This window comes from Numida meleagris, chromosome 2 (assembly GCF_002078875.1).
Source record: "Numida meleagris isolate 19003 breed g44 Domestic line chromosome 2, NumMel1.0, whole genome shotgun sequence".
Classification (NCBI taxonomy): domain Eukaryota; kingdom Metazoa; phylum Chordata; class Aves; order Galliformes; family Numididae; genus Numida; species Numida meleagris.
Window position 1 is genome coordinate 115675680 of NC_034410.1, and position 13868 is coordinate 115689547.

Sequence of the window (13868 nt, forward strand, 5' to 3'; positions counted from 1 at the left end):
TCCAACTCCTAGTTCCACATAGGACCACCCAAAAATTAAACCCTATGACTGAGAGCGTTGTCCAAACACTCCTGCATCAGACCATCTAAACCTATGTTCTTATCCCTTAACACTCACATATCGATTTATACCAAATGGTTGTACTTCCTGTCCTGTCCAGATCAGAGAGTGGAAGCAGCATATTATCTAGAAACAATCCTTTTAGAAATATTATGGACTATTTCCTTTTTCTTTTCTTTCGTTTTTTTTTCCTTCTTAAATCCTCCACTGGGAATCTGGCCATTGAAACTCCCCTACATGTGTGTAACAATTTGCATGGTGTGTGCAAAACATCTGAACTCTTTAATCAAAGACAGATGTAATGACCACATGATGTTACAGTTACAGTCATTAATGGCAAAGAAGACCATCTTCAACTATCTTTTCAAAACACAGAGCTTCAAGGGAAGACAGTGTCAAAAGATGTCAAGACTGTTCGATCATTTAGCTGTATAAGATGTTTAACTAAAATACAAAGACAGAAGCAGAATGACAAAGCACACGAGGCCTTTCATTGATGGGAAATAATATCCTCTACATTCAACCAGGGCTGCCAGATTTAAAGCCAAATTCACCCAGACAAAGAGGGATAGCACCAGCTCATGTTCCTCTCCACTCAGCAGTAGTAGAAACCTTCCTAGCTTGTCTAATCAAACCAGGTGGCACAAGAACTTCTCTCCAAGTTTCTGCACTCGCTGGCTGAGGGCCAAATGATGGCTAACCCTGAAGTGTGACCAAGTTTCATGCTCTTTATCTTCTGTGATAAGCAAAACCCCTCAGGACTGCAAGATCCAAACAGAAATGCTAAATCATCTGTACCGTCACCGGTCTTTTAAGTTGCTAATGCTTTTCAAACATCACCCTATTAAGGTGTGAGACTAGACTTAGATGTCCTACTCCTGTTCCCTGGAGCGCACACCAACAGAATGGGCTGGATTTTCTTCTGTATTACTGGCCACACACATGATATTTCTAACTAATACTGTGTAATCATACAAACGTGGATGTGTTCAATTATAGTTTTTGGAGAAGCAGTGAATATCTTGACAGGTTTCTGACATCCTTCAACCTGTGCAAATTCACTGTGTTAGCAGGGCTCTGGCCTTCAAGCACATTCAGAGGGTGCTCTCACATCCCCATGCTCTTTTCTCAGTCCAGAACAGCAAGTGCTAGGGATGTGTTTACAAGAAACTTGCATAAAGAAATAATGTTAAAATTAAAGTGCCTCCACCTTTTTTTTGGATGGGGGGTGGGGAAAAGAGTATTTTACTTCCCACAAATGGATCTGGAAACCAGTTTTTCTAGAGGCCTTTCATTCAAAAGAGGTTCTTTCTTTCAGGAAAATGTTATGGGGGAATAAAATGATGAAGCCTTCAAAACCAGATCCACATAGATGCAGAAAAGACAATAAATACATAAATATTTATTTATGCTACTCTCCTTCTCACTCAAGGTTTGCACAGGAGTTACTGGCCTGAGTCAACAAGTGAGTAGAAAAATCGTTTCCCTGGCCAAAGAGCTAAGAAGGAGAAATAACACAGCACTACGATACAAGTGCTCAGAACAGATGGGAGGACTCCTGGTGAAGCAGGGGAACAAAAGCACAGATAAGGCAAAGAGTCTCAAAGGAAGCCAGTGTAAAACAGCAAGAAAAAAAGGTAAAAGCAGGGAAGAAAAGGTAGTCCAAATCACTCCCTTGCCTTAAATAAACAGGCAGTGTGACGCATATCTGGGTTTTATCCTCAAGAAGTGGCAGCAGGTTGAAGAACGTTACTAATCCCTAGAGCTAATCCAGGTTACTTGTACCAGTGTGATAGGCCTGAGACCACTGTACTCTTTTCCTCTGTACACACAGCTGCCCTCTCGTCCTCTTCCAAGGCTGAGTAAAGAAGCTGGTATCAATGGTTCATGATACACTCCACAGAAAAGCAAAGATTAGATTCACCCCTATAGGGCTATTATTTCATCACGTCTAACTGTGGAGGTACCACTGCAACAAATACAAGTTTCATACCATTAAGTTTTTCATCACAGACGCATGCAAAAATTTCAGCATGTATAACTGGCAGAAACTCCAGAAATGAGGGTATTGGATATCAGAAGCCAAGCATCTCCCAAAGGAGAATCATTTTATTTGATTGTCATCACCCACCAGAGCTTTGCACCCTACAGTATAAAAAATGATGAATAACTGATATCTTCTAAAAGAAACTTTTTAAAAAATTACTGCCAAAGCTACATCAGTATGTACCATTTCAAGTACCACCTCTATCAATTTTATCATATTATTACACCATAACTTAAAATGGTGAAAAACATTTTTCTCCATTCAATAATACTGCAACTAGCCAGCAATCATGCTACTCATTGCTTCTGAAACCCCAAAGATAGATTTCCATTCACTTAGACCTAAGACAACTTTTCTAATAGCCAGTCGTCCAATAGTCACATAGCGGGGAGCTTTGAATGTCTTTGTGTGGAGTCTCAATCTCATGTTGCAGCAGGTACTTTAAGAGCAAAACTCCTTTTTTTTCCAATCGAATTTTGATGCCCAACTCCCTTTGAAGGCTCCCTTCTTATGTATCTTTGAAAATCTGATCTTCAGTTTGTTAGCCATTTTCCCTTCCCATTTGATACAAAAATGCCTTCTTTTCTTCCTTCTGAACACTCAGAAATGAGGGTAGAAGCAGCTCCATAGTCATAATGGGAAAGATGTGTAGTTGCCTGGGAAACCAGGGCTCCTTCTGTGAATCTTCATTTATTTGTTTTTCCATTCCAGTTGCATAAAACAGCTTCATAATGGGCCAGAGGCTTGTGTTTCTGTCTATATGTAATCCATCAGAACTGATTTACGTCCTTAAGATAAAAATACAGATCACTGTAGGTAAAAACTGGATGCAGTTGTCCACTGCAGAAAACAATTTTGCAACTCCCTACAAATTTCTACATTACTCTCAGCCTGTCCCCTTCATCCAAGTGGATGCCATTGTTTAAATAGCCACTAGCTATCCGATAAAAATAACTACTGGCAACTTTTTTTGTTTCTCTTGCTACTGTCTCTTTGAGTCCTTCAGTATCAACCTTCTACAGCAATTTGCTGATGAAGCAAGTCTAGAGATAAGCCCTGACTACAAACATTTTGAGCCCTACTTCAGTTCTCTACTTTGTTACAGATTTTCTCAGGCAAGTCATGCAGGGCCAAACTTTTAATAGTGTCGAGTGTCTGTTCTTCCTTATGACAGAGGGTATTTTGTGGAAAAACACTTAGGGAGATCATGGAAAACCCAAATACTGCATTATTTATATCATGAAAATCCACGGTGACAGGCCATGACTGCTTTTGCTGAGTGCCTTTAGCCAGACATTTTACCGTTACTCTCCTGCATTTACTATTGAGAAATTTGTGACTGGTCAGGATCTACAATATCCTTCTTACCTCCCTGTCACTGGTTTGAAGCCCAGAGAAAAGGAGGAAAAAAACACCCCACCCAAGCATCAAAGTAACTCATTATTACTTAATACTTTTTTTACTCGAGATAGTAAGGGGATTTATTTTCCCCTCACCATCCATATATCCAGAGTTATGAAGATCATCTCACAATTTGCAACAAACTTAAATGAGTAGTGTGTGATTTACAGAAAACACTATATTCTAAAGTATGCCTGATGAGGAATTGATGTCTAAAGCAAAGACTTGTAAATCTGACATGTTTAAAAGTCTTCAGATAGAATGAATTACATAGCATTCACCTCAAAATTAATTAATTAATTAATTAGTTTTCTTCTGCCATGATTCTCAGCCAACACACTATCTGGTCGGTTCTGCACCACAGCAATTTTGTTCTGCCAATGAGAAATCAAGCACACAAGGAGTTATTATATAATAAGTGGCATGCAGAGAATAAACTCAGATTCAGTCACAGAAGTCCCCATTCAGTGCTTTGAAAATTTACCACTAAGTGTGAAGCTAAAAATATTATCTCATAAGTGAGCTATCTTCCAACCACATCCTCTTGTAGAACAACATCAATAAGAGACAAGTCTGAAAATGTGCCTTAGAGGAATTAATGAACATTTGTTTGAAATAGGGCCATTTCACTTTGGGACATTTTTTGTGTTTGTTTTTTGTTTTCCTAATCTATTGAACATAACCTGCACTTTGGGGTATGGAAACCAGCCTAAATCACACCCATAGTCAAATCAGATTTAACATATTTTTACAACACGATTATAACGTGCAAATAGCTGGAGGCCCTGCTTCTCACTCACATAATCTTCCTTTGCACCAGAGAAAGGAGAGCTCTTTCATGCTAGCAAGAATGAGTTCGCTGTAGATCACAAACTGCTTTCACATACTGTACTCAACATGCGAACCTTCAGCAACTCATGTCTTCACTCCATGTACATCAAAGAAGCAAACCACATGGCAGCACTGTAAAAAGGTGCTTGGCAAGCCCATACGGCTGCATCCCTACAGTCTGTCATTTCTGTTCCAGGTTTTTGCTTAAAGAACCTCAGAAAAAATCGTTTTACTTCACCCTTCATTGAAAAAGAAAAAAAAAAGTAAGAAACCCTGGCTACATTCACTCCATTTTTTCTTAAGCTTGTGTAGCAGCTCAAAGAACCCAAACCAAACATTTTCTCAAGATAGAACTGATTAACAGCAAAATTCCACCTTCAGATTGTTAGGCATCCGCCCCACTCACAAATTTTGTCTCTCAATACGCATCTAAATCAGAAATAAATGATTTGATTACGTTTCTTTCCAAAACTTTTCATTATGTGTCACTTAAGAGCAATCAGAGACAGGAATTTTAAATTTGGAACATTTTGACCAAAATCCCCACGCACAAGCTACTTCTCAGGACACTTTCTGGGCAACATCTCACAACGCATGCTGACTGCACACTCCTGGTGTGGCCATCACAGCTCACAAACCTGCAGCGGTCTGTGTGCTAGCACTGAGCAACCAGTCTGCAGTGCTGAGGAGAGTCATGTCACCTGGAGGAAAATGGCAAACAAAAGAAAAGCGGTTGGCTTTGTCTCAGAAGGTAAACACGTACTTCATGCTTTAGCTTTCCTGGTAAAATTCACTCCCAAATGAATAAGCCTGGATGTTAAAATTCCAACACTCGGAAAAATAGTTACTGGGCTCTAAATTTACTTTATTCAATAAACTCCAATACCTACTGAGAAGCTGGGATAAAATTTTCAGAATTAGTTGCTACATGAGGTCAACATATGAATAGATAAAATATCTAATTTCCTAACAAAGCAATATAGGGCACCCAAGTTTTTGGAGTGTATGCCTGCACACAACAGCCATTTGGAACAAAAAGCCCGGCCATGTGGTAGGAGTTTCTCAGTGTTTCAAGAAGCACTTCATATATATATGGTTTTTTTGCTACTGAAGAATCATCAAGTTAAGCAAAAGGTGCAAAACCTGGTGAAGTTTACTACCGAGGCTTTAGCAAGAGATGTTTTAATTCCAAAGAGTAGAGCAATTTTATCACGTAGCAAAACTGGTATATACATGATAAGATAAAAATATAAAAAGAAGCTTGGTATTAAAATCAAGGAAGGCTCATCTGTGGCATGAAATATTTTTCTTCTTAAACTACATTAACACATTAAGTGCATTATTTGTTCTTTAAAAAAAACTTTTTTTCTTTTTATTTTTCATGGCTTAAAAATTGATTGCAGCAATACTTTTACTGCAATAGTAAAAAGTAAATTATACACAACTCTGGCACAAAAGCCTGTTAATCTGATAACCCATAAACCTTCCCCACTACTGAGGACTCCAATTAGAATGAATAACAGAGATGTTTGGGGAATTGAGGGGGGACGACATCTGTTTGACTGACATGTGCCTTTCCAGGAAGAATGCAATTCATGCCCATAACCTTCAGCAGTCTCATAGCACTCATATGACCCAGGTTTTAGGGGAAAAAAAATTTTAAAGGCATTTCTTTGCTACAACACTTATTGAACTGTAAACTTTTATTGAAAAGTTTCATTTAAAGATGCATGACTACAATTTTCAGAAATGCATTAAAAACTCCATCCACAAAGCTAGCCAAACATCACGTATGATCTTTCTTACTACTGCCATAGAAATGCTACAGGAAAGAGTATTTTCACTGCTTATTACATAAATCTTTCTGTATTTCATTATACGTCATTACTGGCAAAGCAGTTTAGTTGTTCTGCTGTTAGTATTCTACTGAGAACAAACATAACTTATCAACTGCCCGACTGCTGCTTAAAAAGTAGGTATCAGTTTACCCCATTGAATTACTACACCTGTTTGAATTTTGGCCACTCTGAGCAGCAAGCTAGCCCTAGGAAATTTCAACACTCCATTTTATTAGTCTGTTTGACAAAACTTTCATAGCCTTAGGAGCTTGCAAAAAGAGTGAACACAACAAAATACTGAAACAGGGAGAAAGACTGAAAGACTGAGTTTTGTGGTATGACAACTGTAAACACTTCCTCTCTCCTTGTTACTAAACCAGCCTTTCGGGTTCCTTGGATGTTTTTCTAAGCTTCACACATACTACCTACTCAGTCCATTCAAACTACCTGAAAGGGACATAAAGCTGGAAGGAAAGCTATTGCTGAAACTTGATAATAATAACTGCTGAACAAGAACACTGAACATGAGATTTATGCGCCGCACTATAGAAGCACATAGCATTTCAAATAGTAAAACCTTTTCCTCTACGTATCTTACTGACTGCAAGAGGACTGATGCGACAAGGAGAAGAAACAAGGAACAAAATATTAAAACGGTGGTAGCTCACCTTCTGTGCCATTGGGTGTCATGGAATTATTATTTATATGAGAGTTATCAAGCTTTGGACCACTGGGGGATTCACTACTACCACTTAGTCGGCTGTGTGGGCTGGCTAGATCCTGCATTTCCATAGACCTGAAAGCAAGATGCAGCTAGTTTTAGTGACATGTTCAACAAAGATTACATAGGAACTACCGATACAATGTGCAGCCCGCTATGAATCGACATCCTCAATGCAATTAGCAAAAAAATGAACAGGTTCTTTCAGTGGGATTTTTTCTCATTTCCAACTTTTGTCACGCTACACACAACTGACTAGCTATTGCATTATTTCTGTAGCTTAAAAGAATAAAATTTAGATCCGAAGTACTGTACTTGAAACACTCATATCACCTTGTATTTTAAAGATATGTATAAGGATGGAATCCCCACTCTATGAAGACATATATTCTCTAAATAACCAATTAACTCTGCTTTTTCAAGATTTACCACTTCGTGGCAATATAATGGGCCTCTAAACCAAATACAATACTTGAAGCAATTGTTGAAACCCATCATCTACTGACAGGGAATGAGATATTCCTGATGTATGTGTTTACTCTGGCAAACTACTTAATTGTTCCTCTGTTTCCGTTGAAACAAATGCAGCATTAAAACAGTATTATGTCTGCTCACTTGTTTGCTTTGTGGATTACATAAAGCGTACCCAACTGGAAAGGGATATGACCAACATACAGTGAATCCATACATGTGTTAGTATGCCTTAGCACTCTGCAGGATCTCAGCAGCTGTCGTTTAGTCAAAATAATAAGAGAGCAATTCAGATTCAACATAAAAGTTAAACATTTACAGAGTACTCAAGCAGCTGAGTATGTCCGATTAGTTTTGTTATCAGCCTCATATAAAAAGGACAAGAGCCATCACCACCATGATATATACCTTGGTTTACGTTGGGGAAACTTGTAAATTCAGTGCCCCTTATTCATTTCTTTATACCTAAAACTTTTGATAACGCTACTGGATGTACTTAGCACAAGTAATTGCTCCCAGTAGAAATTTCATCACTTACAGTGCCTCAAAGGCACTCCAGGCAATTTTTCTCTTTCAAAGAAATACTTGGGCTCTTATAGAGACCTTATTAAAATTATATAAAAGAAATCCCTCCACAGCAATGGTATAAATATCCTTAAACATAAGTGCCATTTCTGCCATGCAGTTTTCACATTTTGACTGAGATTCTATCACAAGTTCTGAACACAAACTCTCCATTTTGTATTTTATTGCTTAAACTAAGGTACACATAAAAAAAGGACAGTGCCGCAATGAGTTAACCAAGCCAGTACCCAGTACAAGGTAAAATGATTTGGTGAAAAAGCATACATGCCCGCAGCTGACAGACTTTGTGGCACACATATAGAAGTGAAGCTCCCGCGCTTATTGATCTGCTTCATGTGAAAAACAGAGATAAATATTTACTTATCACCTGGAGGCAGAGGGGGGAAGGAAAAAAGCCTGCGGAAAAAATAGCAATTTTCAATCATATCCTTACCTGCAGCTGGAAGAAACAGCAACATCTGATCCGGTTTGGGACTTCTGCACCTGTAAACCAGGGAGACAAACAGAAGCCTCTATTACTCCGCTTTCACACGAGGCCTTAATTTAAACAAAGACCATCACTGCAGATGATGATTTTGTCCTTTAAACCAAAAAGGAGAGGAGGAGGGCACGGTGCCGGTGAAAGACATATTGTCTTTAAATTGAAGGCTCGCCTGTTGTTTCCTCACAGGTCCCTCTCCCTCCTCCTCGCACGGGGACGGCGGCCAAGTGCCGGGACAGTGATTCATCAGGGGCCCGTGACAGCTGCAGAGGGGCTCCCTCCTCCCCTGGCCCCGCCGCCGCGCACCCCGCTGAGGGCAGGACCCCAAGAGTGGCAGTGGGAGCGCTCCCACTGACCCCCGGCACCGCCGCAATGCTCACCCCTTCCCATTGCCACCCCACATCCCTCTCCCTCCCAGCCCTCCAATCTTGGCAGCATCTTGCCCTCCTCGCCTCAGGCGTCCTCTCCCTCGGCTCTCTGCCACCGAGCCCTCCTTGCAGGACCCCGCAAGCCACCTCACCCCACACGCAAGGGGCAAGGCAAGGCTGCCGCTACATTTCTTCCTTTCCAAGTAGGTCTGCCTGTTGTATAAATCTTCAGTATCTGAACGACAGCATTATACGACCCTCCCCAAAACGAGCCCATCTCCAAACACGGCAAATTAAAATAAAGCACACAGTATTGCACAAGGTCTTACTCGTAAAAATTCCGCTCGCTAATGAGATTTCTGATAAAATGACTTAAAAGAGCACTTCTGGCTAAATAAATGGTAGGAAGCTGCAGCGTTTACCTCTGAGCTCACTCATCAAAAGAGGAATTTGGTTCCACTGGGAAGCCAGCAATAATTTTCCAGTTTAATAAAACGACTCCTTGTATAACTAGGTGAGTAATAGATTTTCATATCCTATACGGAGAGCGCTGCCGCCCCGCTAACAGGCGCTGCTCTGTGGCCAGCTCGGAGTGTCAGCAGGTGATAAGCTCAGGTGGAGGGACGCCGACGGCTGCTGTTAGCCCAAAGCACACAAAGGCTGAACTGGGAAAGGTAGAGACCGCCCCAGTGTCTGCACTGAGACTTTTTCATGTGCGCCTCCATTCAACCTGAACTGACATCTCTTAACTGATCACAGAGCAAAGGCTCTGTGAGATGAGGCATTTTAAGTGCCATAAAAATCATCCAAGCAAATCCTACTTCTGTGTCCGTAGTTTTTTTGTTATTTTTAATCACAGGCAGAATTACTACTAGCAAAAGTAAACAACGGTTGGGGTGGCCGGGCAGCACCAAACATTACAAATGATGGCAAGAAGCATGCAATAAAGCACACGGAAAACACCGGTCTCTTTATAACTGGGTACTTAAAGTTCTGCATAACGTGCTTCTCAATACATCACAGCCTGCACAATCAAACGAGATGAGCAGATACGTTCAGAACTGAACACTTTGTCTAAAATATTTCCTTTTTTTTTTTTTTTGCAATCTTTTATCTCAGAAAACACAGCAGAGTGCCTTAGGATATGTTTCTGCTGTTACTTCTAAACACCTGGAAAAAATTATAGGTGCAAACTAAGTTTGTTTACAGAGCTATCTTCACTCGCTCTTGCACAGGATCCTTTAAAACGTACCTTTTATGATAGAAAAAACTTCCCTTTTCAAATGGATGTTTTAATTAACTGATATTTTCCGAAGTGCCCTACAGGATTATTCATACTTCACTGAACACTAAAATGCACTTAATCCTCACCGTTTCATTGACCCAAATTAAAAATAAAACAAAACTTCTGTGCATTTCTAAATATGTACGTCTACGTGCACGTGTGTTTACTGTGAGAGAGATTTCATTTAAGGTTTCATGGGAGAGGGCAGGAAAAACCCCAGCTCATTCAGAGCAAATTTAATATATACCTTAATATATACCTTCTACGTCCTCTTACACTCTACGATTTGTGAAAGTTCATATCCACAATCTTCATTTTCATTAGACATACTTTGGATATATTCCTTTGTGTCTCAAGGATTATTTAAACCATGTGTTGCACGTTACCATATTTAAAAATGACTCTTTAATCAAAATAACTTTAAAACAACTAATCCTCACTTAGGCTGGTCAGCTGAATCCACAGAGTGGTCCAGGAAAAATAAATCTACTCTCAAGAATGCGAATGCAGACAACAATTAGACACAGATGTGAGTGAAATTAGTTACAGTTTACAAAATGCTACACTTCACATGCTTTCAGTTTTTCATGTGCGGGACAAAATTACAACGTAGTAAGGAACCACACTTACGAGGACGAGTTCATAGAATAAAAACATTTCTGGGTGGCATTCGCCAGCTCTCAGACATCCTCCCGCTCTTGCCAGCAGAATTCTGGGGAACCGGAGCGCTGCGACATAACTCACATATCAAACAAAAAGCGCGGAAACCCCTCAACGGCCTTCCCCGTCCGGCCAAGGAGAAAGGAGCTGTCAGTCAGCCCCCTGCGCCGCGCTCTGCCCGGCTCCAAGTGCCCCCCGTGATAAATGACACGCACATTCTGCTTAATGCATGAAAAATAGCGCTGCGGATAATTCGATTGCGGTAAGCGACATTCACATCTTTCTCTCGAGCGCGGGCTGCGCTGCGTGGGCACACGACGAGAGAGAAAGGACGAGGCTAGCAAAGCCGCTTAAAATTCATCCCTTTAAGAATCTTAAATCAGGAACATCGAATTCTGATTAGTTAATGAGGTCTTTTAAGTTTGCCTTTTTTCTAATTAAATTTATAATTCTTCACAGATGTAGGTTTTGTTGATGTTCAATTTGTCTCTCTCATTTTGTTAAACCTCACATAGTACTCCACCAATCCATTGAATAGCCACATTAAATCTGTTAATACCATGCTCTTCAACCCCAGAAATTATTTCCAGAAGGCAAACTTGCTTTGAGAGATCATCAAACAAGACTTAAGGTACACATTTTATCACAGTTTCCCTACCACAGAGCTCAGGATGCGGAGGAAAATTCATGACTTTTGCAGTGTTTATTATACTTTGCTAAATTACAAATCAAAAGCATCTGACAGAAGATCATGTACGAAGCCAAAAAGTTAATAATGTTCTGTGAAAAGTAAACTGTAAATGGGAAGGGATTCTAAATTTCAGCAGCACAGAGCAAATAAAATGTAGGTACTTGTCTAAATTACAGGTTTTCCACAGTATTTTTGCTTGCTAGAAGCAATTTTTTTTTTAAATGGCTATAATTTAAAACATTTTTCTAGCTGAAAAGAAATTTTCTAAGTGAAAATAAGACGTTAACCCACAGAAGTATCACCAGCACAGGGACCTTCGCTTAAAGCACGTTTCTACAAAGAAATTTCATAGACAATGGAAATTTTCAAATCAGAGTATTCCTCTGTAGGAAAAAAGAAAATCATTTTTAGCAGAGGGTGAAGGGAGGGAGAAGGAAGACTCTTCCCTACGCAGCCCTCTTCTCCTCCTGTAAGTGCTCTGCGATCATTATGCACAGACATAATGGTTTCAGCAGCCAAAACGCTCCAAACCCAAAATACAAACCAGCCCCAAACAGGCACCTTGCTGACAACACGCACAACTGGGGCAGCCCTCCCCTCCTGAACCAGTCCTATCGCTGGGCTGCGAGCGAGGAGGTAGAGCTTGTTGTGCTGGATACTCAAAGACAAATTGCACTTCTTAAAACAGAAGCAGATAATTACAGCCATTTAATTTTTAATTACTAGCTTAAATTCTTCTGGAAGCGCTAGGCTGCGTGCTCAGCTCACACACTTATGAATGAAGCGCCGGGAAGCACAGCAAGCTCTCCCTGCTCCGAGCGAAGCGCCGCAGCGTGACAATGCTCCCATTATGACCAGGCATTTCAGAACAGCCTCTCCGCTCCTCCAAGATTTGTTGTTGTTTTTTTTTTTTTGGCTCCCGAGAAATATTTCATACTTATTGCCATTCAAACGCAACGATCCCTCATTCCTCTCGCTGCTCTCCCTCCGAGGGCGCAGCGTGACTCCGGCGGTGTCACCTCACGGGAAGGGAGCGGAGCTGCGCCCCGAGCAGGCCCTGGGAGCGCTCCGGCCGCGCCTCACCGCGAGCAGCGCGTCAAGTGGGCCGTGCATACGTGCTGATGTATGGCTGGAGTATGTCGTGTGCGCTCCATGTACATACGGAGAGGCGTTGTTTGACATGTCAGACCAGTAGCCTGTGTCCTGGCAGACGCTCTGCACTGTCTCAGTGTGGGATGGAAAATAAGATTTCCCCCTACGCGGTATCCAGCGTTCAAAACTTCCAGCGATGCACCGAACATTTCCACGGCTTTCCTGAATTTCTCTCTGCTTTAAGCGAGCTACGGGAAATACACTATTTTTATCCTCTGAAAGCTGTTAACTCTTCCGCCTGCATGTTTCTACAAAAACACCCACCAAACAAACACAAAAACACCACCGTACACCCCAAATCCCTCCACCCTTCTGAGAAACACTGTAAAATGCACTGACACCTTTACTTTCCCAGCACAACCCCTGCATTGCCAAAGGCTGTCGTGCCCTCACTGCCTGCCCCAAGCACCCGTGGAAATACAGACTGGTCAGTGCTGTGTGGGTCTCGTGGCTCAAGAGCACGATACAAGTTTCACAGCACTTCAGCAGCTCTTTGCCTTCCTACTGGTGAGCTCGGAGCCACCCAAAACATCAACACACTCTGGCAATTCCAGTGGTGCAGGCGTTTATTCTGTCATCTCGAAAAGTTCTCCTGGGGGCGGAGGGGGGTCTGCGCTTTCCTCAGTATTTGGGAAATTCAAACACATTAGGCAAAAGGATTTCCTGCTTCAGAAAGCGCTGTCAAAATCTCTGTCAGGCATTCTTCCTTCCCATTTTTTTTTTTAATTTTTTAATTTTTTTTCTCACGCTCTGGTGTCACTTTTAGGAAGGTCTGCGGAGACCCTGTACTGCCGTGGAACCACAGCCCGTCCCGGTGTATGTGCTCGGGGAAATCCCATAGGAGGACCCCCGAACCTGACCGGGCACAGCAAGCAGACCCACGGACAAACCCCATCCTGAACGCCGGCCAAAATTAACTGCTCTACGCGGTGCTCCATCAGTGAGCGCTGCGGCCAGCATCCCCGGCACTCCGCTCCGCAGCCCGCTGAACAACCGCGCGCTGTTTCGCAATTCTCCTTTTACCACCTCTCTCCTTTTTTTTCGCTCTTTTCCTCCCCCTGTTGCCATCTCCCGCCGCTGTCAACGCCCGCCCCGCCGCTACTCACGGTGCTCCGGGGCGCGCAGGGTGCGCGGCGCCCCGCGGTGCCTCCGCGCCGCCGCCGGGCCGGGGACGCGCAGACAAAGCCGGGCGGAGGCGGGCGGCAGCCCCCGCCTGTTCGCAGCGCCGCGGAGGTCTGCCCAGCAGTGCCTGGGGGCACGCTGCCGCTCGCCGCCTC

General features: G+C 42.1%; 1 protein-coding gene across 8 annotated transcripts in view; it reads right to left on the minus strand.

The window, feature by feature from the left end:
• The window catches only part of EYA1 (EYA transcriptional coactivator and phosphatase 1), a 129112-nt gene that overhangs the window by 74394 nt on the left and 40850 nt on the right, over positions 1-13868 (minus strand). For 5 of the 8 annotated variants that reach the window (XM_021388448.1, XM_021388449.1, XM_021388446.1 and 2 more), the window contains exons 2-3: positions 8388-8437; positions 6846-6973 (exon numbers count right to left, since the gene is read on the minus strand). In XM_021388448.1, the coding sequence (XP_021244123.1) occupies positions 6846-6969 (124 nt within the window). In that variant the 5' untranslated portion in view covers positions 6970-6973; positions 8388-8437. Of the gene's footprint in view, positions 1-6845; positions 6974-8387; positions 8438-12376; positions 13222-13697; positions 13752-13868 lie in introns of those variants that run through there. The other 3 variants (XM_021388451.1, XM_021388450.1, XM_021388445.1) reach the window with 2 other exon arrangements.